This window comes from Chamaea fasciata, unplaced genomic scaffold (genome assembly GCF_029207755.1).
Source record: "Chamaea fasciata isolate MVZ Bird 193981 ecotype frontalis unplaced genomic scaffold, bChaFas1.0.hap1 SCAF_22, whole genome shotgun sequence".
NCBI classification, from domain to species: domain Eukaryota; kingdom Metazoa; phylum Chordata; class Aves; order Passeriformes; family Sylviidae; genus Chamaea; species Chamaea fasciata.
Window position 1 is genome coordinate 1311728 of NW_027094107.1, and position 26727 is coordinate 1338454.

General features: G+C 46.5%; 1 protein-coding gene across 3 annotated transcripts in view; it reads right to left on the reverse strand.

Annotated features, from left to right (window-relative positions):
* AMOT (angiomotin) overlaps positions 1-24911 on the reverse strand; it is a 52592-nt gene extending 27681 nt beyond the window's left edge. The window contains exons 1-3 of one of the 3 annotated variants that reach the window (XM_066202306.1): positions 24840-24911; positions 4220-4386; positions 1946-2868 (exon numbers count right to left, since the gene is read on the reverse strand). In XM_066202306.1, coding sequence (XP_066058403.1) covers positions 1946-2820 — 875 coding nt within the window. In that variant the 5' untranslated portion in view covers positions 2821-2868; positions 4220-4386; positions 24840-24911. Of the gene's footprint in view, positions 1-1945; positions 2869-4219; positions 4387-10171; positions 10320-17513; positions 18286-24839 lie in introns of those variants that run through there. The other 2 variants (XM_066202304.1, XM_066202305.1) reach the window with 2 other exon arrangements.
* Between the last annotated feature and the right edge of the window lie 1816 nt (positions 24912-26727).

Consider the following 26727-nt stretch of genomic DNA (forward strand, 5'->3'; position numbering starts at 1 on the left):
CGAGTTTTATTTAACCGCATCATTAGGTCACCCTCAAATTCCCCCGAACAATGAGGGGGGAAAAACCCGCAGAAAAGGGTGTGGCTTCGGGAGCAGAGAGAAGGGGCTTTGTTTCCTCGACGCACGGTTCAAAAAATGCACACATTTACCAATCCAAACGAATCCCGATAAAGGCCGAGCCGCGGCGCAGGAAAACCGGAGGCTGCAAAGACACTCCTGGTGCGAGGCAAAGGCTCTCCCCGGAGCTGCTCGCCTTTAAAATCCCCCACACCATCACCCAGCTGCACCTTTAGCAACACAGAAGGTTTCTTGTCTAAATGACAATTTCTCTTAAAGCGTGTGGGAGAGGGAGGGGAACAGAGGACTCGCTCCCTTCCTTTGCCACGCTGCTCTGTAATTTATGGATTAGTCTTTGCAATTGTTCTACTGCTCTTGCAAAGGAAACCTCTCCTCTGTGCAGCTATTTAGGTTAAAAAGTAACCTCATTAGATTCCCAGTGCTTTGAAGACAAATTTCAGTTGCTTCCCCTACTGGAAACCTTGCCAGCTGAACCTTTCTCCTCCCCCTCCTTCCCCCCACCATGTTCTTTCAAAGCAGCCAGGATCCATCCAATACAGACAAAAATCACCCTGTCTAGAGGAGCTGACTGTTGGCGTGTTTTCAAATACCTCTCCCTTGAACAGCAAGCAGGCTACGTCTCACTGCATATAATATAAGGAGTATTTCTGATGCAGCAGAACCACCGAGGAGCTGTTGCCCTGTCCCGTGTGCACAGAGGGTTTGAGGCCTTTGAATCCGCAAAAACATTTGCAACGAGTTTCTACAATCATTACCCCCCCTAAACCCTTTACTTCCCCTTTTCCTGGCCTCTTTATTATTTATTTAGCCAGATCAAAGGGCCTTTTCATCAGGCTTGTATGCTGCTGAAGTCATTTCAGATCACAAACAATGGTGGACAAACTCTGAAAATAGCTCCTCATAGGGCTAGGAAGGTTCTGAGCAGATTCAAACTCTCTAAAGCTCAGACTCCGCTCCCAAACGCTGACTGGTTTCTCCATGCTCCCCTCAAAATGTGCAAACACAACTTCACAGAGAACTCTCCATTTACATCCTCCCATTGCTCCTCTGAATTCTCCTTTTAGTTTCAAAATGAGGCCAAAATCATCACACCAGATACCACCTGGTGTCAGGCAGAGATGGGATGGCATGGGAACAGGTGAAGTAAAGCTGGGGTTTTAGCCCACCTTAATAAAACTTCACCCTCCCACACGGACATCAGTGTTTGGCCCAAGCCAAATCCAGCTCCTTATCTAGAGGGAGCCAGAACAGGCTGAGATTTCAAATGATGCAAGAAAAATGAGCAGAAGCTGAACAAGCAAGTCTGGGATGAGGCACAAAGCATCCTCCATTTTCCTCTCCTACACTTCAGTCCACTAAAAATAAAATTTTAAAAACTCTACAGGAAGCTCAGAGGTGATCTTTGCTACCTGCACCATTATTGCTTTCATTCACTTTTCTCCTTTCCTACCTGATGCAGTTTTAAGAAAAATCTTTTGTCTGGCAGATGGAATTAAAGAACAACTTCAGTCTCACAAAAAGTAACTAACTGCAAGTTTCTACAATGAATCACATCAGAACTCTGGCTTTTGTAGTAAAGCTTTTGTGAGGCTCTGGAGCCTCAGCATTAAACTTCCCCATACTATAAAATCAAGTTGGCTTGTTTGGGATCTTTTTTGGTTTTTTTTGTAAAAAAGCATCAGGCCTCTCTAGCCAGCTACTGAAGCAAGTAACAGTCCTTCCAGACAGTCTGACTCAATGTGTCACGTCGTGTAATGAAGACGGGGTCTTTGTCGAAGGAAAACCTGCCCCAGGCGTGGAGGTGATGGACTGAGTTTTGCACTGTCATTCCCTACGTGGCTGCCACAGGCGTTAATTTCTGGCTTACCTGACTGAGCCATACTCAGGGGGATGCTGATACCTCATCATGGGCCCATCAGATCTTCCCTGCTGGCCCACGCGGTGGTCACTATAGAAATGCCCCGAGTCCTGAGCTTTGCAGTTCATAGACGGGGTGGACACGTTTTTGTACGGATACTCCGGGGGAGGCCCCCGCTGCTCCATCCCTTTCATGCTGGGCTGGGAAGGGGGCTGCACCGAGTTCTTGTAGAACTCATTGGAGCCGGAATTTTTGTAAGGGTCGCTGGACTGCTGCGGGGACAGCGGGGACAGCGGGGACAGCGGCGCGCTGGTGACGGGCGCGTGGGCCTTGACGCCGCTGGTGGCCAGGGACAGCTGCATCAGCCTCTCACTCAGGGAGCGCACGTGGCCTTGCTTGAGGTCCTTCAGCCCCTCGTCCTGGTGCACCTTCCCCGGGCTCACCCGCTGCACCGTGGGCCGCCCCTCGGTCCTCATCTTCTGGTTGGTGACGCCCGTGACGTAGAAGGCGGCCCCGACGCTGGCGTGAGGCTGGCCCCGGAAATACTGCGACTGCACCTTGGCCTCCTCGTAGGTCGGGAGGTCCTCGCTGTTCTGGAGCCGCGGCGACAGCTGCTTCTCCATGATGCTGTTGTCCACCTGTATCTCCTGGCCCTGGGGCTCCTGGCGGGCAGCATGAGGCACGAGCTGGTGGTCCTGGGAGCTCAGCCCTTCGTTCTGAGGGGCCGCGCCGCCGGTGCTGCCGAAAGGAGGGGGGGCATTGCCCGTGGCTTGCTGGTGTAAGGCGAGGAGGTTGCGGTTGTCATTTGGGTTCCCGTATCGGAGCTGCTCCTGCAGCAGGCGCTGTAAAACTGTCGTAGCTGCTTGCTCTTCTGAATTCCTCATCTCAAACTGCGGTGCCTTTTGGGTGGAATGTAAAAGCTTGCCCTTGACCTAAGGAAAGGAGACACGGTTATTAGCGCCCGAGTGGATCGAGTGAGAGATATTCAGGAGCTGCGCCTTGAAATACAGAAAAAAAGCAGGTTAGATTACCAAAGGTTCCCATAACAATGGGGGTCATCAAGGCCCTTGACCTAAGAAAGACTTGCATGCCCGGGGGCGGGCAAAGCCTCAGAAAGGTGATGAAAGGTGATTTGAAAGTTTATAGGCAAATCAATTGACTGCAAGCTGTAGGGATGCATGCCAAATACCTCAGACAGCATCTCGGGCAAAAAGGAGACGTGGAATTCACAGGATGATGGTAAAAATGCCTGAAACCTGTTTGCCTTATACTTAGAGTTACCAACAGTGAAATACACTTCCCATATTTGTAGGCAGACAAGGACTGAAGTGTGAAATCAGCAACTTGCCAGTTTTAAGGGAAAGAAAGAAACAAAAAAGAGGCCCATTGAGATAGCATACGGTTTAAGAGAAGTAAAGAAATCTCTCCGCTTAGATAAAGCAATTTATGAATACCTAGTTAGCCAACAGGCTGGCAGAGTTATGAAATGCCCAGAGTGAGATCAGCACCTCTTCTCCCTGCTGCAGAAAACCCCAGGCACGGTGCAAGTGAGGACTCAGGAACTTCCTGCTGCACAAAGGCAACCAAATCCTCACACATCTAAATATCCTCGACGGAATGCATGCAAATGCAAGGGGAGGAAAAAGAGTTGTCTGATCTAAGGAACAGAAAAAGACCTCTGAGTGGCAGGAAAAAACACTGCGTCCCAATGAGAGAAACACAAAGAGCCAATGTCAGGCACATCCTAAGTACAGATTTAGCCAGTGACCAACAGCAGTTACGTTTCGCTCAGTCTCCCAGTGGAGTCAGGAGTGTGTCATGGAAACTCAGGCCCACTGGCCTTGTTGGAGTTGAAATATTAAAAATTAATGACACCTTTGAGACATGTAACTGAAAGCAGAGCTACTTTTGAGCTAGAACAGCTCAGAATAGAGAGTAAGGCTCACTCGCTGGCCAAGCTGCGGCTCTGCCCTGACAGCAGAACACACGTTCCTGTTCTAGAATCTTCTTTTGACACCATTTTTCTGTATTACATTGTCCCTTAGCAGAAGGTAACTTGTTCCCAACAGGTTTTTTCTGTAGCAGAACAAGGAATCAGGAGGCCTGAAGGGTCTGCTTAGTGCTGCATCTCCACAACCTCCCTGTTTCTTCCCTTCTGCAAACCTTAATGAAGAGAAAGTTAAAATCCACCTCACTGCAGGCTGCTCAGCAGGCAGGAATTGAGGCCCTGTTAGCTGACCTGGAATGTGACTCCTCTGAAATCCTGTTGGAAGTGGCACATACCTTTGTCCTTCACTTGGAGTCCCCTGGTAAGGAGGAGCAGTTCTGCCACATGGGGGGACACACTCAGCCTTTCCTCCTGCAAATCCAAGATCTCCACTCAGAGACGGCTTCAGGCTCCTCCTCAGCAGCCCAGATCACTTGATACTCTCCTCGCTCCCAAAGTAATTCTGAGGGAAATATTGAAAACATCATTTTAATCAGTAGATGAGACCCTAGAAATAATAAACCTTGGCCCACATTTCAGATTTTCCTTTTGTAGCTTCTTGTTTTCTCCCAGAGCCCAACAATTTTGATCCCTTTAGGATGAATGAACCCCCGTGTCCCCAGCAATCTACTCCAGCTGCTGCTTTAATCATGACCATTTCTGCTCCAAGATTAAATGTTGCCAAGTAATGCTTTGTCCCATCTGTGCCTCCAAGTGAAACAGTGATTAAAACCGGCTAATTCTTTAACTCCATTGTTTTATTTTTTGCTCAGAATGAAAGCTGCAGCACAGATGAGGATGCCCTGTGCTTATGGTTCCTTTGCCAGTGGTGCTGAGTGTTTCAAACAGTGTCAGCAGAAATCCTCTGCTGGATGGTGACACGGTGAAATGCTTGATAAACTTCACCACACTGTGCCTCAGAAATGAGTGTGAGGATTATCATTTTGTGAATATTAGCTTTATTTTACAGACTGGGAAAGTCAGGGGAAGAAAAGGACACTGACAAGAGCTTATGCCAGAAATACATTGCAGAGCACAGCTCTAATTCCCAAAACACTCTTTAATTACGTTACTTTTCTCCTTCAGAATGTGAAGCAGTAAAGAAACTTTAACCATTGAGAGGAAAAGCAGGAGAATACAGAAGAATGTGTATTTAGGTATGTTAACAAGAAGCAGTTAGTGAAGGTGTCCTAAAGAAAAAGGCAAGCAATGCAAAAGACGTGGAACACATTTGGGCACTCAGTGCATTCATACTTTAAGGAAAGGCAATAAAAAACAAAACTAGCGAGACTAAAAATATTCATTGATACGTATAATTTTACTTAATTTCCTGGAATGCTGCAAAAAAATAAAGTGAACAGATGTAGTGAAGGAATGCAGACGAGAGGATACTTCTGTCTCTGACTTACTACGGCACAAATCCACACCCAGCAAAAACTATCTCAGATCTGCAAGTTAAATACTTGAGGTGTCAACAGCAATTTCAAGGCACATGAACAATATCTAAGGGGAGAACAAGGCAGTGTTGTGTGGTGTGGTACTTCAAGATGGTGGTTGAAAAAAGCAGCTAATGTCAAATTCTTAACTGGTGACTTAGCTCGAGAGGGATATATTGAAACCAGCTGCCAGCAAATATGCAGTAAAGAACCTTTAAACCAGGCATTAAAGATAGCAGATAACTAGAGCAATTTCTAGCCTCTTTCCCCAGTGTTGCACAACAGAAGTTACGGATTCCTCGTCCCCCTCACACCAGAATCATCACTGACTCTTCTTTTTTTAATTTTTTTTTTAAACCAAGCTGCCCTGAGCAACCCTTTTTATTAGAGCATAAAAAGGCTTTTATTATGCAATATGATGCTGCCTTTCCACCCAAAGATTTCTTTTGTCTCAACTGGAAAAATCTAAGGAGGTGGGGGGGATTGTTTATTTTTTTTAATACAAAGATACAACCCAGCTTGAGATTCTGCCTCTCTGCCTTAAAGATTTTTTTTTTTCAACAGACAAATCCAATCTGTGCATGTTTAACTCCTTGAAATGCTCCAGGAACCATTTCACACACACAGAGCTTCATTCCTCAGCACTACCAGCTCATTCTGCTGAGCTGATGGAGGGAGGGCACAGCTCACACTGAAAACATTTGCTGGAACAGAATACTACTAATTTTAGTGTGGGTAAAAACTAGAAATCAACCTGGAAACCCAAAGCAAAAGGTGGGCTGAGATACAACATGAAGATATTCTGGCCAACAAATCCACTTTCTTTAAATACCGACTGGTAGCCTGTTTCTTCCAGTTTTAGCCCATTATTTTTAATTAACAAAGAAAATCTTGTGCAACTAACTTGGGTGGCAGCATTCCTGGAATCTGCTTTCTGAGCAGGCTGGAAACTCCTGGCAGAACCAACGAGTTAACTTTTCTATTAACAAAACACAAAAATGAACAGTACAACTGGTGCTGAAGCCCATGTGTTATTTATTTGGACACCAAACCCTATTTTGTGTCAGGCTCTTCCAGCAATTTCGGTTTTTCCACTGTGCCAAAGATGGAAATTAGTGAGATGCACCGGAAAGGTTGTTATGATAGAGCTGGAAGGCAATTGGGAAGGTTCTGTAGATACTTTAAACAGACATATTTGGGGGTTTAGCCTACATCTATTATGATTGATAGGGCTGAAGCCAGAGTGCCAACAACTCTGTCAAACTGTATGGATTGGATGGTGCACTCTCCACAGCCACAAAGCCTAGAAACACCTTTTCCAGTGGAAAATTCAGGTCTAAATCAAATCTCACCCAAGGAAACACGGTGAGATTTCGCAGGCTGAATCAATTTTGCAATTTGCTCCCAAGCATTGCAGCTCTATCATCTTACACCTCACTCTAAGCTCTGGTCTGAAATTACTCCGGGTAATTTGAGGGAAAAGCTCTTGAGGAAACATCAGAACCTAGAACTGGTAGGACTAACACAGGCATTGCAAATAATGCTTCACCATGCTGAGATCAAGAATGGGCACAAAAGGGGGGTAGTGTAGGTACTATTTAAGGAAGAAAAGCCTCGTGTTTGCAGGACATTGTGTAAAAACCCAGTAGCTGAGGCTTCTGTCTTAAACATCATGTAATTATACGCAGGAACCTTGCCAGTCCCTCGTGAGGAAGGAAGACTAATGAAGAATTTAAAATGATAATACTGCCAGGCTGTAGGGAACCAAAGCAGCACATTTCTGTACAGCATGCAAATATTTTCCAGCATTATAAAAATAAACAAGCTTAGACAAGTGAGTGACTCACCACTGTTTGATGAGTGGCTCTAATGCTATAGCTCAATTAACCTGCATGGAGCAATAATAACCTCACAAGCAAAGAGGAGCATCTTTCTTTAGCTTGTGAAACGAAGAGGAATGCAAGAGTCCCTGTGAGGACAGCCTGTGCATACTTGCCCAGAATTACTGCTTAGCCAAGGAGCTAATTAGCTAACGAATCAGGTGGGATGGGAACAGGTTCACCACCTCACCAGGCCTCAGTACAGTGAAGCACTTTCAGTTTTACTCCTAAGTTTTGTGTCTGCTCACACCTGAAACAATCCAGTGACAGAGTTCAAACTCCAGCAGCAAATTCTGTTAAAGCAATTCTGTGGTTTTTCTTAAAGGATGTGCTCGTGATACTGCCCACCCTGGTTGGCAGCAGGGGATGGGATGCTACCATGAAGGTAGATGACGTTTTTTAGGTGCAGGTTCTTCTTTAGGTTCTTCAGGCAGACCTGCACTCTGTAATAGAGGAGGGGACAGGAAAGAGCGTGGAAAGAACCAGCTGGGAGGGCCCTGGGCAATACTCCCGTGCTGAGTCACCCCCGGGTAATGGAAACACTCTGCTGCTCCATGGCCCACGCAAACCTCAGCAGGCTGATCCCTCATCCTGCAGAATTCACTCAACCCGTGTCTCCAAGACCACTGGAACCGTGGCTGCTCTGCACAAACTCTCACTTTGGAGTGGCTGGGAGCACCAGGGACTCAGAGGAAAAGTCCCAAAATATTGAATGAACAGTGGAAGTTATCACTGAATGCTCTTTGCTTCCTTTCAGTCCTACCCAAGGAGGAGGAGGAGAAAGGGAGAGAATACACACCAGGATAGTGCTGGAGAATAAAGGTTCCCAACGTCTGGCACCAACACCCAGACCTGCAAGGCAGCACTCAACAAGTCCCAGCATTGTGAGAGCGCTTTAGCACCTGCTCCCAGGCAGGAGGAGGTTCCAGACTCCAACCATAAACACCTCCCCAGCTCCCATTCAGCCCTGCCTGCCTCCATCTGCTGCCCTGGCTCAGGTGATCCCGGAGGGTGGCACCGAGCAGGTGCATGGAGCTCGGCCAGCATTACTCATCTTCATTCCAGAAGGGCAAAGTCACCGGGCAAACAAGAAAAACTTCCTTCTTTTAACGAAAAACAAGAACAATGTCACCCGCAGGGGGGCAAATAAGATGCATACCCATTGTATTAGATCATCGTGCTCCGGCAACACGAGAACAACCAAAGACTGGTCCGGGTTTTAACAACTCTGCCAGCCAAACTGAGTCCACCTGAGCAAGGATTTGACTGTCCCTAACTCTGCCCCTCAAGTGTCACTGGGAGCAGGCACAGGGAAGCCTGGCAAGCCTGAAGAAAAGGCAGCAAGTTGCTTGGACTGGCTGGAGATAAATAAGTCAAGACATCAACATAGGAAGATCCCCTCTAAATTACATCTCAAAGGAAAAAACTGAGAAGACCTTACCTGACCTTTGAATTACTGCTCCCCTCACTAAAAAGTATCAATTTCTTCACAGGGAAGTTCCTATAATCTTCACCAACATAATTTAGGCTTTATATTACAAAGGAAAAAAAAAAAAAGGCTGAACATTTACAAAGCCCAGTATAAATAGGAATGTGTCGTGGCTTTTAAGCATTTTGAAAAGAACACTACGGAATTTCAAGTCCCTCCATAAAATTTTAAAAGTCACAGGGGCAGAAGGATTTATTCTGAATATACCAGTCTAATAGGAAAACCAGCTGTTTTTATTGAGAATATTTCTACATGAAGACATCACACCGCTTACGCTGCTGTGCAGCACTACCTAACGCTGCTCACACATGTGCAGAGTCACAACCCTTTAGGGGCAGGTACTGCCAATTCTGCGTAATTAACGAAACGCTAATTCCAGCACAGGCAGCGGAAGCTCTGCTACCAGCCCCAGAAAGGCCAAGATCTCACCTTTTAGACGTCTCCTCGCTAAAACCGGCTCAGGCTCTCGCAGCTTTAGCCTCACCAGGTCTCATGTCAGAGGGCTGCCTCCCAGCACAGAGCCAGCACGTCTCATCTGCCTCAAACTCCGGCGATTTCCAGTAATTATGCACAACTGGGGAACTGCTGCGAGCCCAAGCCGCAGTTTTAATTCAGCATCGAGCTTTGTTTTCTGTTTTTGCGAATGCTCCACTCCTCGCTGCTGCTGGCACTCAGGCAGCGCCCTGCTTCTGTCGTCAGCAGCCCCTGGCCCACAACTATCCCAACTATGCCTCAGCACCAGTTTCATTGCATTGTGTGGTTTCTCCATTCCTTCCCTGATTTAGTCCAGGCCTCTCCTCGGGGCTCTCAGATAATGAAAACCATGTGAGAGTAAAATGTAATCTTCAAACACGCAAACCAGTTTCATGTGCATTATCAGAAGGGAGCAAAATGTTGACAGTGCATCATTTGTCCCTACAGATAGGATCAGACTCTTTTAATTGCTGCTGAGATTCAAAAAAAAAAAAAAAAAAGGATTGGAATCGCCATCTACATTAAAAATAAAGTCAAAATTCGAACCGAAAAGCTGAAGCAGTCCTGAAAACAATGGAAATACAGTCCCCAAACAGATATATCCATTTTGTGCCACCTTAAGGTACTTTTTCCTCACATGTCAGTTGTGACATCCCAAAAATTTATATCCTAAGTTGACACAAATTAAAAAAACACAGGTGGAGGAGGATGCAGGGAAGAAAACAACCACTATGGCCTAACTTTAGCACGGAATTTTCTGGCTTTTCTAGCAATACCACAATTTAAACTATTTTAAGCCCCCATATGGAGGAGCTCTTCTTATTTCAGAATGCAGTTTCACAGAATTTAAGGGGACTTATCCACAGAACCCAGAAAGCAGGCAGGAATGGCCCCTCCTTTGGTCTAAGCTCTGCTTTTGGTTTCCCTTAGAAAAAGCAACAGCTAAAACACAGGTAAATCGCCACTCACCAGCCAGAGACGCTGTGGCCCAAGGAAGGGCACAAACCCAGTGCAGTACTGGGACAGCCCAACACCACCAAGAGATCTCAGTGGGTACCACGGGTTAAAAACACGAGTTAAAAAGAAAACCCCACACAAGATCCAGCCCAACACATTCTTAGACAGCGAGGACGTTATAAGAGTGGTTTTGGTGGTGTTCTTTTATCATAACCACCTGGGCTTCCCATGTGCACCTTGTAAAAAACCCTTAATCACCTGTAAGATGATTAATTGAGCCTCACCACCACAATGGGAGGAAGATATTACTCCATTCATTTTAGCACAGTGGTGACTGGCTAAGTCCTGGCCTACACTGATGTCTTTTGTTGCCACAGCTATGTTCACTCGGGGAATTGATTTCCTTCAATGCGAGTATTCCAGTGGCCACTCTAAACCAGCTGCAGTTACAGTAGGAAATAATTGGGTTTAGGTGTACTGCTTAGGAAACCTCGTGTAAACCACACCAGCACTACTTCTGCCTTGCTAACATAAACTTCACCACCGCTAGAAGATTTTCTGGAGTAACAGGAGCAGCAAGCACAGATCCTGCCTAAATGGATCAAGGATGTTGGCACCCCAGGACTCGTGCAAGCAGAAGGCAGAGGAGCCTTCTGAGTGTTTTCTACAGCTGGAGGAGATACAAAGGACCCCCAGCAGCTGCAGAAAAATAGTTAAAAGATTTAGAGCCCTAATGAACGAAATGAACTTCACCGAGTGCACAGAAACCAGAGGTAACACACGGCTCCTGGAGCACAAATCCAAGGTGATTAACCTTTCCTGCTCCCCCTGAGAGCTCAGTCAATGCCAGCAGGGCTCGTGCAGGAAATGCACTCAGCCCTCCCCTGCCTGAGGAATGCAGTGCCAGAGCCTCTCCAGGCAGGAAAAGCTGCTGTCCTGGGTCTCCCAGGGGAACACATCCTGCAGTCTGCCTTCCCCAGCACCAGCTCTAAAGCAGGGAAAGCTCCCTTCAAACCCCCTGAGCAGCAGGGGATGGGGGCAGCAGTGTCCCACACACAGTTTCTATTGCCATCCCTTCTCCCCCAAATCAGAAATCCACTGGGTTTCCAACACATGCTAAATCCACTCTTCCCCCCAGGGGGACTAAGCTTTCTTTACAACTTTTTTCTTTTTTAAAGAAGATCCAAGTGCTCCACACCCAATCCCAACTGGACAAGAGCAAAAGCTGCTCTTTCTCATGTAACTTTGGAGTGCACTTTTCTGCCTGCTCTCCCCAGATCCCTGATCTTACCCAAAGGAAGGGTGGGACAGGCTATGTAATGGCCCTTGGTCTCTTCAACCTTCATCATTCTACAGTAAAATCGTTCCGATTTTGTTTTTACCCAATACAAATATCAGCACTCAGCTGTGATGACTCCAGAAAATTCCAGATTACCACCTCCTTGCGCACCTCCACAGGCTGTCCCTGGATCCCAGACTGCTTTGGGTTGGAAAAAAAAACTATTTTCCATTTAAACCCATTTAAAAACCCATCTCATTCCAACCTCCCCCCCCCCAGCACAGGCAGGGATGCCATCTCACACTGGTTTTAAATTCTGCCTCTCCAGAAATACAGAGGAGGTTTCAGCTTTGTTTCTTTTCAAAAAGACAATGGGAAAACAAGGAAGATATGTTTTCCCAAGCCCCACAACTAGACAGGCTAGCCCCAGTATGAAGCAATCAAATTTGTTTCAGCTGAACACAGAATCACCCAAATTAGAACAGCAGAAAAAGTCCACCAAACCCTGATGGGAACAAAGGCACTGAAATGTGGAATTAGTTTCCTTGAGGGTTACAGTAAATAATCCTAATATATTAAGTAATTCTTTCAAAAAACAAGCTGTGTAGAGACACAAAACATTTTCAAGAAAATATTACTGTGACACAACTCTTAGACAAGGTCTTACAAATGCTAATTAATTCATTAAAGAAAATCCTAAACTAGCTTAATTTATAAACATTCATATAAGAGAACTGTTCAACAACATTTTGGTCTACTATTGGACACTGTAAGCGCTTTGCTAATACAAATAAGCCTTTAAAAACCTATTTTATTGGCTCAGTGAACTTTTTTGTCCTTTACACAAAGTCTGGTTCTATGCTGTGACCAATACTGATGAACCTTATCTAGGCCAACGTTGGTTACCAAGGAAAATGACCAAAGACCTCTCCAAACTCCCAAGGAATTTCAAACATTTAGGTTTTGGTTTTTTTTTTTTTCCAAGTTATTTTAAGCTGAGACACAACCAAACTAGACAAGAGTCATTCTCAGAGAGGACGAGAAAGTAAAAAAGCAGCGAGTCTGAATGGCAGCATTTATCTCCGCAGCCCTTCTGCAGGACCAAGAATGCAGAGTGCCTGCCAGGGTAGAGGAGACACTGAGCCATGGGGAACAGGAGGGAGCCCTCAGTGCCCCAGGGCCAGCCCAGCCCTATGGGAGGGATGACACATCCAGCATCCACCACAGGGGAGACTCCAACACATGCTCTGCCTAACCTGGGAGCCTCACACAAACCTCTCCACTCTGCTGAGACAGCATTTGAAAGCCTTGAGAAGTTCTGTTTCCACAGGCCTTTGAATTCGGTTCTCAGGGTTTTGTTTTTGTTTTAATTCATATTTCATTTTCCATTCCTATTCACTCCTCATGCACTGACATCAAATGTCTGGTTTGCCCTGAATTTATACACAGGTAAGTTTTAAATCTATTCTCACTTTAAAAATGACATCCAAGTGTCCATGCAAACACAAATTCCATCAACCACGAAAAACTCCTTACACTTACAGGCAGAGTAGGCAAGTAAGAAAAGATTATATTGCATGTTTAAAAATTCATTGCTCCTAGGAACAACTTCACACTATTTTCCCCCAAAGTTGTTAGAGCTTTTTCCTGTCCTGAAGACAACATTTCAAGGGTACTCTGCAGAGCCAGGTAATATGCAAGATTATGACTTGGTGACTAGAGTTCTCCATACAGCCCATTACTTTCACAGGGACACAATTCCAGCATCAGATCCGTCCCAAGCATGAACCAAATGCTTTTGCAAAGGTTGAAGGCATGGTCATGGAAGCTGAAGCATGAAGCTCTTCCTGTGGCCAGCACTGCATTCCAGAGCTGTTTGGGAATACACTCTCCCCTGTCTAAAAGGGTTTAACAACTCCTGCAGCCAAACTGGACTCACAGGGCAGGTATGTGCCTGCTCTTTCACGAAAGACGATGATTTAAATCTACAGTATGATGCTGATGCCACATATGGGGCACGTGCAGAGAGAAGATCAGGCACCAGGGTATGTGGAAGTCTAACCTAGAAAGTAACTACTCATCAGAAAGTAAGAAAAGCACAGAATTCCTGAAAGGAATGAGCTTAGAGAAATGGGTTGTGGCCCAGATTCGACACAATGGACTAAATCACTTTGACAAATCCTCCAGGGCTTCCTGCAAATGCATAACCCCAGCAACAAGCAGTTTGGAACACTTCTATGAGGAACCTCATAGTCCTCTCTTGTATTTCAGTGGACACAAGAGGAGAAAGAGAGCCCTGGACCTTATTGCCAATCCCCAAGAATGGCTGTTCTCACACTTTTCTAAACACTTGGTCTCCATGGAAGGGGGATACCTAGCAGCAAACATTGGCAACCAAGGACATTCCACTCCTACTATATCGTCCACAATAGCAAGGAGGAAAAAAAAAATCCATAAGGCTGCTTTGATTAGGAACCCTTTGAGAGGACTTCTTCAAAAGTCAATGTCTGAAAATACCTTGAAATGTGGGAATGTGCAACAACAGCCAGATGGGGGAAAACAGGCATCTTACTTTATTCTGAAAGCATTTACACTTCAGCCCAAAGTGGGAACATCCATTAATCCAAGAACCTTTTGCCAAGAACAAGGTCATCGTTTTCTTTTTAATTCACAACAGAACCCAGCACACAGCACGCTCTGCCCCAAACAGAGAATCTCATCGTTTACAGGTGTTCGGAGCCACATTTTAGTTTAATGCATACTCTGAACGTGTAAGAACTTTTTTACATTGGGGTTTGTCTTCCCTGCAGGTCAGAGCTCTGCAGCTCTTTAAATGTAAACCAGTAAGAACGAAGCAAGAAGTGCACAAGGAGTTCTGCCCCACCAGGGGTTTAAACAGATAAATTCTTTCACTGCCAAAAGTATTTTATACACTAACACACTCTTGGACTGCTGGTAATTCTAAAATTCAACATCTATTCCTGTGTATGCATTAAGACAACAATCTGAAGCAAGCTCAAATTTTGCTCCACCTTAAGAAAATTAAGCTTTAATGAGCTCGATTTTTACTTTTGTACACTTTTACAGTTTGCTCACTGCAGTGACAGTGAGCCCCAGCCATGGAGCAAGGCAACACTGTGCTGAGCCCTAGGAAGAATTAAACGGTGCAAGTTGTTCTATCAAAATAACCACAAAAAAAAAAAAATCACATTACACTCAACTGGAAACAAAAGGAAGGGCTAGAAGTGGGAGAAGCATTTATGTTCTGAGAACTTGAGGGTTGCAAATTGTCAATTTCACTGTCATGGTTAGGAAAATGTGGCAGCAAAGCAATGCAACCTTATTTCTAAACAAACAAAAAGATTGGTCAGTCTGCTGATGCAAGACAGCCTACAGGGAACAAGAGAACTATTAAATTATCTCCACTTCTGGGACTCTGGCTATTCTTTTGCAAAGTGAATGGCTTATGCTAATCGGGATGCATCTGAAATGCATCATTCAAGCCTTCTTGTACAAATATAGTTCTTATTTATCCCAAAAGATCCCCACCAGCTGGCAATGTTTGCATACAATGTTAAACCCAACCTCAAGAGCCCATGCATTATGAGTCATTTTACACTTAAAAACATTAGTTCCCTTCAGTGTTCTCCAAGACAGTGTATCCCACGAGAAGAATTTTAGTGGAATTCAGCAATAATACACTATGTTACCATCCAACTTCCCCTAGCACAAAGAAGTTACAAGTTTTCTGTCGTTCCATGGGTTGTGGGTTTGGTTTTTTTTCTTCCCCCTCCTAACAGTGCTTTTCCTCCAGAACATCTCTGGGGAAGGAACAAAAGGATTTGCACCAATCCCCTCTATATGAATCAAATATTTATGCTATGCCCTCTTGAAGCACTTTCATCTAGTAACCTATGGAATGTGATCTCCTGACCCAAACACTCAGGCACGTCTAAATCAGCTGCCCTTCGAGCCGGATTAGAGGCTGCAGAGAATTTTTATACATTTGTCTCACGGGCATATGAAAACCTTGTGGCCCAGCTGTGGCATTCTCTGCTACAAAGCTTCAGTCCAAAGTGTGCTTGGGGAAAAGGGGAATGCTTTGGCTGCCCCACGTTTATGGGACACGCCGATGCCGTGTGTCGCCAGGAATAGGCAGGACGATGAAATTAAAGTCTCATGGCAAACTCCAACGCCACGTCCCACCACATGGCCCATTCTGCCCACTCCACACTGCCCAGCTCCCTTCTGCCTCCAGCCCCCTCTCCAGGACAACCAACACTGCCTCAAAACACCTCCAGAATCCAAAAGGCAAAGAGCCTGTGGGATGAGCAGGCACCCCACTCCCTCCACCTGGAAATCCCACCCTTTCCTCAAGAAAAAGAAATCATTCTGTGTTGTCTTTGTGGCTCCCAGGAACCTCTGAAGGATGGGGTTGGGGTTATGTTGCAAATAAGTGTCCTGGAAGTAAGAGAGAGGGAGACCAGGTGTCCCAGATGAACCTGCAATTTCAACTACAGCACAATTTTTTCCAGGGTCAACTCATGACCCTCCTCCCTCAGAGAGCAGTGACTGAGGTAACCCTGGTGAAAGTCTGACCCAGAGATTTAACAGGGTCATGGTCCTGATGGTAGGGTTCATGTTTTCACAGCAGCCCTGAAAAACTGACGTGATGCTGCCCATCACTCACACGGGAGCAGCGCGAGGGCGCAGGGAAAGCTCGAGAGCACAGTTCTTGCGTTCCCACCCTGGCCTGGTAGAAAAGGCTCAGTGCCCTGAAACAGTCAAGCAGAAAAACGTGAGCCAGCAGCCAAAACCAAGACCCTGTCCTCTGCCCCAGGATGGATCCTGGTCAGGCACCTGAGGCACCCCAGTTCTCCAAGGGTCCAGCAGCCCAGAGCACGCTGACTTGCTGCCCCACCTACTCCACTTCACCCAAAGAAATCCTCCCAGGGAAGAGGAAGGGGAAAACAAAAAAAGAAAGAGGAACAGGGAGCAGGACAGAGCAATACGTAGCATTTCCTGTATCATCCACAGGAAAAGCCCACGCAGTGGGGAAGAGCTCAATGTCAAGGCTGGTTTCACCACGTGAACAGGCAGTTCCTCCTGCTGGGGGATGCTGTGTGATTCCACAGGGAACAATACAATCTTCCCTCACACAAGGAGTCTCACTACCAGCCACACAAAATTCCACAGGTCCTTCCCTTGCAGGAATGGCTGGGAGCAAAGAAGGAAGGAGGAATGTGAGTAGAGTGGGGAAGAAGGAAAATGAGACATTCACTGTGGTATTATCACTTGTAAAGCAGGACACACTCAGCACTTGGCCTCTACAGAAAGGGGTATTCTGCAAAATATGTTTCCCTGCACAGAGACTGGGCCTCCATCCAGTTATTATGTGCACATGTCCCTGCTGCGTTTTCAGCCTTACTTCAGAAAAAAAAAGTCTCAAAACAAAGAAAACATCCCCTCATATTCACTCTGCACAGTGCCAAGCGTGCTCCTGACCATGTTCAATAATCTGTTAAGGCGTGTTAATTATGGGTGCAACACTTTTACACCTTGTGACACAGCAGTCAAGCACTTAATGTAAAACAAATTCCAGTGTGAGACAAGGAAATCAGCCGATCGTGGCAGCCCTGTTTGCACGTGTGATACATAAATGCACATACATGCTCCTCTGTGCAGCACGACCAGCGAAGACAATCTCAACACGTGCATTACAAGCGCAATGACTGCAATTATTTTCTCCAAAGAAAAGAGCACCACAAGAAACGGCTGCTTTCAAACACAGCCTGACACAAACCCACTTCAGCGACTTCCACCGAGTTCGACTCAATCCAATTACACACAAGTACATCACTATTCATTCTGGCAATTTACTACCACTGGTGAAATAGGTGGATGAGCTTAATTTGTTCCCTTTTTTTTTTCTGCAAGAATTTTGCGAGATGAAAAGTAAACTTTACAGGAGAGAAGTGATGGATAAAAGCTCACAGAGAAGACAGCCGGCCTAACTCCCAGGTTAAGGCTGAAGAAAGAATGCAGAGTCCCTTGCAGCATGAGCACATCTCTTACCTACTGATCTGCTGAAGACAAAAGGGTTTTCTTCTTTTCAGAAACTGGACACTTGTAGCTCGTTGGGTCAGTCACACAAAGCTTCCCTGCTGCCAAAGGTATTCTTTTCCCCCCTCGGGTTTTTGTTGTTGTTGTTTGGGTTTTTACCCCAGAGAGTAAAGGGCAGAACAGTGGATTCAGCAGGGGCAAAGGGTGGAATTCGAGATTTAACGGGCTGGAGAACTGCAGAGCTCTCTCCAAAAGATGCTGTATTTCAAGGCGCTTTCAGTTGCAAATCCTTCTTCATCCTCAGTGTCAATAAAACTGGAGGAGGGGGAGTAAACTTTTTTTTTTTTTTAACCGCAGAAATAAGCCGGACTCCACAGAACGAGGAACGTGATACGAACTGGATTTGTGGCTCGACTTTTTCCTTTTATTAAAAATAAATATACTTTCAGAACAGTCAATCGAGCTGGAAGGAGGAAAAAAAAAAAAAAAAAATCCCAGAGTCAGCCAGGTCGCTGGGAGGAGGATAGCGGTACCTCGAGAGCGGCGGAACAAACACAAAGAGGCGAAAGTCCGCGGTGGCAGCCGGGCTGTCAGTGGCAGCGCCGCCCGGGGCAGTGGCAGCGCCCGCGGCCCCGGCAGCGAAGGGCGGCCCGCGGCATCGCGCCCGGGCGGGCTGGGCTGCGGCTCCGCGGTTACCTGTGCGGGCTGGGCGGCGCGGCGCGGCGCGGCACGGAGCGCAGCGGGCGGCTCGGCTCGGCTCGGCTCGGCTCCCTCCCTCCTCCGCCTCCTTCCGCTGCTGTGGGCGCGGGCGGCCCGCGGGACGCGCTGGGCCGGGGCGGGCAGGAAGCGCCGCCGCCCCCGGGCCCGCCCCGCCCGCGGCGCCGCCCCCGCCCCGCTCCGCTCCGCTCCGCTCCCCTCCGCCCCGCTCCGCTCCGCCCGCCGCTATTGTGTGCGGACGCACCGACACGCCGAGCGGCACGGCGAGCGGCCGCTGCCGAGCCCGGCCCTGCGCACGCACCCCAACGACACTGCCTAGTGCCCGGGAGCGGTGTCCAAACGCCCCTGGAGCTCTGGCGGCCGTGGGGCTGTGCCCAGCCCCTGCCCAGCACGCAGCAGGGGAAGAACTTCTCCCAAATCCCCAACCTAAGCCTCCCCTGACACAGCTCCAGCCGTTCCCTTGGCTCCTGTCCGTGCTCACAGAGAGAGGGATCGGAGCTGCCCCTCCGCTGCCCCTCGGGAGGATGTTGAAGACCACAACAAGGTCTCCTCCAGGCTGAACACACCAGCTGACCTCAGCCGCTCCTCCTAAGAGTTTCCATCTAGACCTTTCACCATCCTCGTGGCCTCCTTTGTAAACTCTTCTAAAAGCTTATTATCTTTTTTTATATTGTGGTGCCCAAAACTGCTCAAAACATTCGAGGGGAGAACACCCCAGTGCAGAGCACAGCAGGACCAGCCCGTCCCTGGCCTGGCTGGGGATGCTGTGCCTGGCGTCCCCCAGGACAGCCCTGGTCCCTCCGCAGGAGGAGCCACCTGGGGCAGCTGTGGAAGCTCCTGCAGGAATCAGCCCCATCAAAACCAACCTGCCGAGCCACTGAAATGGGTTTAGAGCAATGCACACCAGCCCAGGACTCACCCCCCCTTTTTCCTGGCCAAATGCTGAAAATAAATGAAAGCAAGGCAAGAACTGATCATGACTAACTGCAAACAGGCAGGGTATTAAAGGAGATCCCTGTGTATAATGTTCTGCTTAAAACCAAAATGTCTGTCGGGTGAACTTCCAAAGCTTAGGCTATCCTAATAGGAAATATCCACAGACCTTTACGGCTCTGGCACAGCTGGAAATAATGGTCAGTGTGGAAAGATGAGACTGAAGACACTTCAGTTCTCCCCAAACACAACTCTGATTTTGCTGTGTTTCAGCATTTTATCACATGATAAAAGACGGTGGCCACATTCAGATGTGGCTTTTGCTGAAGGCTTTAGTGCCTGGAATCACAGTGTGGAATTTCAACTCCTAAAACAGTTGAGCTTTAAACATTCCACAACCTTTACAGCAAAGCATGAACACATCACCTTTGTGCATGTGACCCCATTCAAAAGCCTGTAAAAGGATCCCAAGATGCTGCTACAAAGAAAGACTTAAGGCAGTCTTGTTTTGGAAGATCTAACAGAGGATTAGTAATGGCAGCAACACAGCCAGCTCTGCAGTGGAACCAGTCTGCATCAGAGAGGCAAAGCTCTTGTTCTGAAATGGGCCAAGCAACACCAACTTCTCCTCATCCCGTCCCTGTAATCAGGGCAAATCCCCAGTCTAAACAAGGCCCAGAGATAACAAACTGGTCCTTCAGTAGGGACTTATTTGTGTACAAACAATCGTACCCTGCCTTTCTCACAATCCACCTCCTCCTCCAGCTTTTGCATAGGGAAATCCCGCACTGGAATCCTCCCCCAGTGAGGCCACTCCTGTCCTGAGCTCCCGAGGACAATCTCCCAGTGACAGCTTCCACTTGGCTCCTGATCATTACCTTGTAATTTCAAAAAAAGAGCCAAACAAAAAATTGAATGCAGCTGTCACGGTGTGTCCGCAGCTGATTTAATACATAAAGGCCTGATCATGCAAATATGAACCCCACTAGGCAGTACCGATTTGGTAAGGTTTGGGCCTAAGATGTCACCAGTCTCCAAAAGAAAACCTGAAAGTGCAAAAACTGGCCACATGTCAAATGCTGGCACGGTGAAATCTGGCCTTCATGTGAGGAGAAATGGCATGATTCAGCCATTTACCTTTTAATCGCTCTGAGCAAATAAATCCTTTCCCAAAGGATTAATAATTAATAAATGATTCCCAAATCTTAACACTGAAAAGAAGGACTTGGACAAAAATTCAGGAAGTCGAATTACAGAAATCCCAAATGCAGCATCTATAAACATCTAGTTTTTCCCCCCTCATAACCAACATTCATTCACTGGAATGTTTTAATGGAACAAATGCAGAAGCACATGTAAACAGCTCATTAACATCCCATAACCTTACAGTTTGAAACGCCAAAGGAAACAAAAAAAAAAAAAATCAGCGGAGAGGCAGCTACTGAAGGCCACATTTGCTGGATGCTCTGGGGCAGCGTTGTAAGGGAAGTGCACAGCTAGAGCGAGGGAAAGAGTTATGAACTGTGCTTCAGTCACACATCCTGTCTCCCTCCCACATGCTCAAAGAAAATATGGGAGCAAAGAGAGGAGGCAGAGTCATGAGGAAAGCACAACTATTGCTCCATGCAGGCACTGGGGAGCAGCGAGCCTTGCCCGAGGCGTGTTAACCTCGGATCCTCTGCTGCCTGTTCCAGGAGCACTGCTCATGTTCAACCCACACCACTGGAGACACCAGCCTTATCGGGACTGCAAAAGAACAAAGCTGCCTGAAATCCAAACTCTCTTCCTTAAAATCCTCTCCCCCTGTATCCTCCCTTCACCCAGCTTCCCCGCCCAGGCCGGTGCTCAGGAGCTCCAGCACACATCTGAACGGCTGCCAGCAGAGGAAGCGAGCAGTTTCCATACACACATCACGCCACAATGTGGGAATTCAGGAAACAACACAAGAAAGGGGTTCCTAATAACTGTTCCAGCGTGCTCGGGCCAATTTATGCAATCACACAAAGGTCACGGTGCTTGTGCTAAAAAGCACAAAAGATAAGCGCTACAACGGCAACTAATTCAAAGTAGGAGAATAAATCTCGGGCTTAGGAAAACCTGGAGTTGCTCCACCTACAATTTTTTTAAGAGGTTGTCTTTCACATCCTTTAAAATTCCTCCATCTTTAAGTTCCTCCCTCCAGGAATGGCTGTAACTGTGGCGCCCTTTGTCCGCAGCAGCTGGAGCTCAGGAAGCTGCTGATATTATCCCTCCTGTACAGACACAGCACAGCTCAGCTCAGCATCCACTCAGCACAGCGCACAGGGGCCTGAATTCATTTCCCTGCATCTCTGATCTCGGGCCAGTTGAACTGAGCTTTTCTTCTTGCACATAAAAATAAAGCGTTAGCAGGGCTCAGAAGTGGCATTGAGCTCTTGGGGCCGTCCCCACCAAAGTGAGGGGTTCTTTGTCTATAAAATACATTATTGGGCAAAATAATGACCCTACAGTAAACAGACAGTAATACAAAGAAACTGTAAAAAAAAAAAAAAACTAAGAAGAAGAGCTGAGGATGTTTGCCAGGAAGGTGAGCAGGAGCAAGGAAGAGGAATTTCTGAAAAGGGAGAGTGTATTTCTTGTCATAGAAGCCAAAGTCAGAATCCCAGAATGGTTTGGGTTGGAAGGGACCTTAAAGCTCACCTCATTCCATCACCCTGCCACAGGCAGGGACACCTCCCACTGTCCCAGGTTGCTCCAAGCTCCATCCAGCCTGGCCTTGGACACCCCCAGGTCAGTTTGACAGATACTCATTGAAGAAGAGGAAGTAAGCGAACCAACACATTTGGGAATACAGATCAAAACAAGACTAAAAGATTTCAAAACCTTGTAAAAATCACAAGAAATGTGAGGAGAAAGCACCAAGGCACCGGAAGGTTGAGTGGTTGGTCCAGAGTCAGGCTGAGAGTTCAGTCTGCACTTGCAGAGGCCCTGCCTTGCTGTGAGCTCAGACATGCAGCACTGCAGCTTTGGCTGCTGTTTTACCGCCTGGTTTTAGCACCCAGCACCTTCAGGGTGGCCATGGCCACCTTTAAGTCATCTGCAGAGGATTTGGTGTTGCTCCCACGTCCAGCCCTGAGCTGTAACAAGGCCAGAAAGGCACCTCAGGTCCTGCTGTTGGGTATGGCTGGAGAGCAGCGACCATTTCTGAAGGGAAACAGAATCAGACAGACAAGTGACTGAGGCATGAATTACAGGAGCTATTATTCACCAAGATGGCAAGAACAGCTATTCACAGATCAAGAGCACCAGGAATTGCCACCGTCAAACTTGACATGCGTGGAATTGCTGGAAAAATTCTACTTCTCAAAACACACGAGCAGGAACAGTTACACACTACTTACTCCTCTAGCCCTCACTAAGTAACTGCTGTGTCTTTCTACACAAGTGTATTATTTTACCAATTCTACACAATAAAACTTTGATGACCACACAACTTCTGGGAGGGAAGTAACTGATATAGAAACCTCTGCAAAGCCAACTTCACGTCCTGTCCCTGCTGTGATTTACACTCTAACACAGCCCCAGCTCATCTCAGATTTTTCATGCTGCTGCATGTGAAGAGTTTTAAAAGTCTGTCAGTCTGGGAGGTGCCTCTAATGGATTGTAACTCAAGTGCAGCGTGGTTCCTGGGGTGAAGAAAAGGCCTGCAAGGAAGGGGGAGAAAAGGAACAGCTTACCACAGTGAAATGTAATATAGAGGTCAGCAGTGACATGTCACTCGTGAGGTGATTGATCAGGTACCACCTGTAAGGAGAATTATTCTAACTGCTGAACCTTGGCCCCTCTCTGTGCTGCAGAAAGGCAGAAGAGAGCCCTGTATCCAGGAGAGTGGTAAACAACTGCCAACTATGAAAAAACAAATGTTTCAGCTTTGCCCTAAACGCGTTCACACCTCAGTGCCCTACAGTTAAAGGTAGTTTGGGCAAAATAAGGTTAGTCTGGACAAAGGGATTTCCTTAAAAAACACTGCTCTTCTCCCAGAGAAGGACCTGTAAGCCTTTAACCGATGTCTATTATATGTTAACAACCTTGATGTAGGAAAGCTGACCACTCCCTTGCCTCTCTGTGCTCTTTCCTCTCAAGTCTCTTTAAAATCTGCTGGAATTAATTGAAAGATTCCTTCAGCTTCCAGTGGATTTGGACCAGAGCGAACTGTAAGAGTAAGGCATGGAGGCACTGAACTTCAGCACAGTATTTGTTTGCTGTCAAGGACTAAAGATTGCGTGAAATTACAAGTGAACAAGATGCACAGCTGGTTCTGCAGCAAAAACCAGCCTTGCTAATCCTGATATTTCAATGACCACAAGGCCTAAGAGGGGACAGCTATGGCTGATTTGATACCAAAAAGCCCAACCTCTTCAAAGCCTCCAGGCCTTGAAATGGTGCAGCTGTATTGATAAATACCACGGGGATGGGGGACAGGGGGTGATCTTTGATTTAAAACTCATTCTAATGCTGATGTCAGAACCAGACTCGTAAGTGAGAAATGAAAGAGGCCCAACCAACAGCAATCTCTGGCTGGGAAGGGTAAAGGCATGGTCTCAGTGAAACACTGAGTGCCATGTGCATGCAAGAGCTCTGTGCTAATTGCAGGAGCAGAACCATCTTCCCCTGCTACAGAGAAGCTGTACTGAAGAGTGACCAGCTTATTGTGAACATGAAATTAAAGAAGAGAAATGGAAGGAGAAAAAACTGTTAGGCACAAAAACCGTATTGAAATGCAATAGATTCATTTCTCTTAAATAACTGCTTCAGAAAGCGCCAATTAGAATTTTTATGAATACACAGATCTGCTCCCAAAAACAGTCTTTCCCCTGTAGTAAGCTGCAAAAAGACTTACAATTAGAGAGAGCAAGATATCAAGTTACAGGTAATTGATTAACATTTCATTTTCATGTAAATGAAAAACTAAAAATAGAATTATGGAATGAAGTCTGATTAGATTTTACAATCAATTTCAGAAGCTGCCGCCACATTCTGGAAGAGCACCAGCACTCTCTGCTGGTGATCTTTGTTCAACAGCTATCGAGAGAAAAATGAGGGATTGAAAGTGCATTATGTGCTTGATGTGAAATGCCATTTTTGTTTTAAATTGGTGATTAATTAGATCTCTAACAATCTGGCAAACAGCAACCCTAAGAGCTAGCTGTGCTTTTGAAAACAATGCAGTCATTACTAAGAACTGCAGTTACTCTGGGCAATCATCACTCACTGGAATAAATTTCACTGTCTCAAATAAACATCTGATGTAAATGCTTCTCTCAGCAGAAAGCACTGCTGTGGTGCTGCCACACAAAGACAAGCTGGTGTGAGAAATTCCCATGATGCCCAAATCCCTTGGCTCCACCCTGACTTCCCATCAATTTTTGGGCTGTGCCAAGAAAAACAGCTCTCCTTTAAAAAGTCCCAGCACAGCTCCACCACCTTCCCCGACGGGAGCCACAGTGGGAATGAGGCTTCGTTTTCATCAAAGCAAACCTGCTCCCAGCCCTGTCTCTGTTCCACCCTTTGCCAGGGAGCTGGAAAAGCTTTGATTCCCTCTCCCCAGGATGCACCCAAGCCGTCTCCTGGACTGCCTTACACACCTGAGCCAGAGCTTGCAAAGGGACAAAGGGGCAGCAAAAAAAACCCCCAAGCCAAGCACCTCACCTGTGTCAGCTCCCAAACTGTGCTCAGACACCAGGAAGAAGGGTTAAAAATCGGCAAATTGAATCCATGTGCAGCTCATGGAAGTGTGGGAAACAAAAGAGACAATGTTAAGGACAGAGTATTCGTTAGCAAGGGGCTCAAGTTTCTTGGCTTCTGCCATCTGCTTCCCAAAGGCCATTTTTCAAGGTAGCTTTTTGTTCTTCAGTTTTGAATGTAGCTGAGGAAAGACATCCTACTCCTTCTTAGCTAACGAACTAAAGCTCAGTGCACGTTCCACGGCTTAAAATATTTTGTCCTTTTAATTCCCTGGGGACAAGAAGGGAATGCAATGTCAGAGGTGGGGATTTTCTCCTGGCACTTGGATCAAATTTTTACCTGTCACTGCTGACCCAAAAACTTCAGACACCTCCATAAATATTCATTTACACTATGGTATTAAATACATAAAAAAATCCTATGTTCACAAAAAAAAAAATAAAACCACGAGACTTCATAATGCTGTATATAGCTGTATGTGTAGTGAGATACACAGCCCTTTTGACTATTTTCCTTTGTGAAGTAAAAATTGGGAAGAACAGCTCCTGAATTAGAGAAACAGCTCAGAGCCCTAAAAAGAACAAGCTCTGTGGTAAAAATAAGTGAGTTTTAACAGTCGCAAGTCAAAGTCAGGAATAATTGTTCTAACACATTCTGCTCCTGACAAATCTCAAATTTAGAAGAGCTTCACATCTTCTGAGAGTCCCAAGGAACTTTTTAAGCATTCAGGGATCACTGACACTTGGCAGAGTGGGACAGAGTGACAGCCAAATGCCAAGCACAGCTCTGGAACACTGCATGAGGAACAGACATTCCTGCCTAAGGGGCAGAGCGAGTTTCCCACTGCAGAGAAGGACAAGAGTTTTCAAACCTCAAGTTTTCTACTCTTCAAGGAATTTAATATTGTGGACAGGACAGGATCCAGCCAGAGACCAGTGATCTACAGGGGATGAGAAGATGCTCAAAGCCTTGAGAACCTGAGAACCTATAGGAAATTAACATGATTACTTTTTTAATATTATTAACTATACATGCCAGACTGCCCATAAATATTCTCTTCCCACATTGCTACCCACACCTTTACCTTTGTGCCATGGGAATTCCATACTCAGCTCATTAATGCAGACTCCTGAGCTTCAGACTTCAAAGCAAGACAGGATTAAGAGTCACAGGCTCAGGACAGGGACAGCATCAAACCCTCCCTGTGCAGGAACCTCCACCTTGTGTTGGACTCCACAAACCCCTCCTTCTATCAGGACTGCAAAATTCAGGGATTTATGTGGAGCTCCCCACAGTTCCCAAGTTAATAAGGAAGCCCAACAGTGCCTCATCCCCTTCCAAACACTGGTAAATGAAAGAAAATGGGAATGTCTCCTGGGGTAAGGAGAACAAAGATGTGAGCGCTCTACAAATGTGCAAGGGAAGAGACCAAAGGCTTCATTGTGTGGAAATGCACTTCTCTAGGAAGACTCTTCTCCCTCTCCTAGGCAGCACATGAGAATGCTCTCAGGGAACCCATCATCACCTACAAACCTGGTGGTGGTTTAGTTTTCATTCCTGACTTTTCTATTTTTCCCTCTCACCCTCCCTCGTTCTGCTGCTCAAAATGTCTGCACTTCTTTCTGCAGCTTCTTCGTTTCTGCTCCCCTGCCATGTGCAGCACACTCCCAGTACCACCAGCACTACTGGTAGTAGTAGTACCTCACTACTCAGAGCTTCCAGCAAGGAGACTGACCTACACAATACACATGAAGAAATCACAGCACACGTATTTCAAGACACAGGTCTGTCCAAGACCCTAAGGGATTTCGGGACTCGGTTCAATGTAACTTGCAGTCAGCATCCCTTTGAG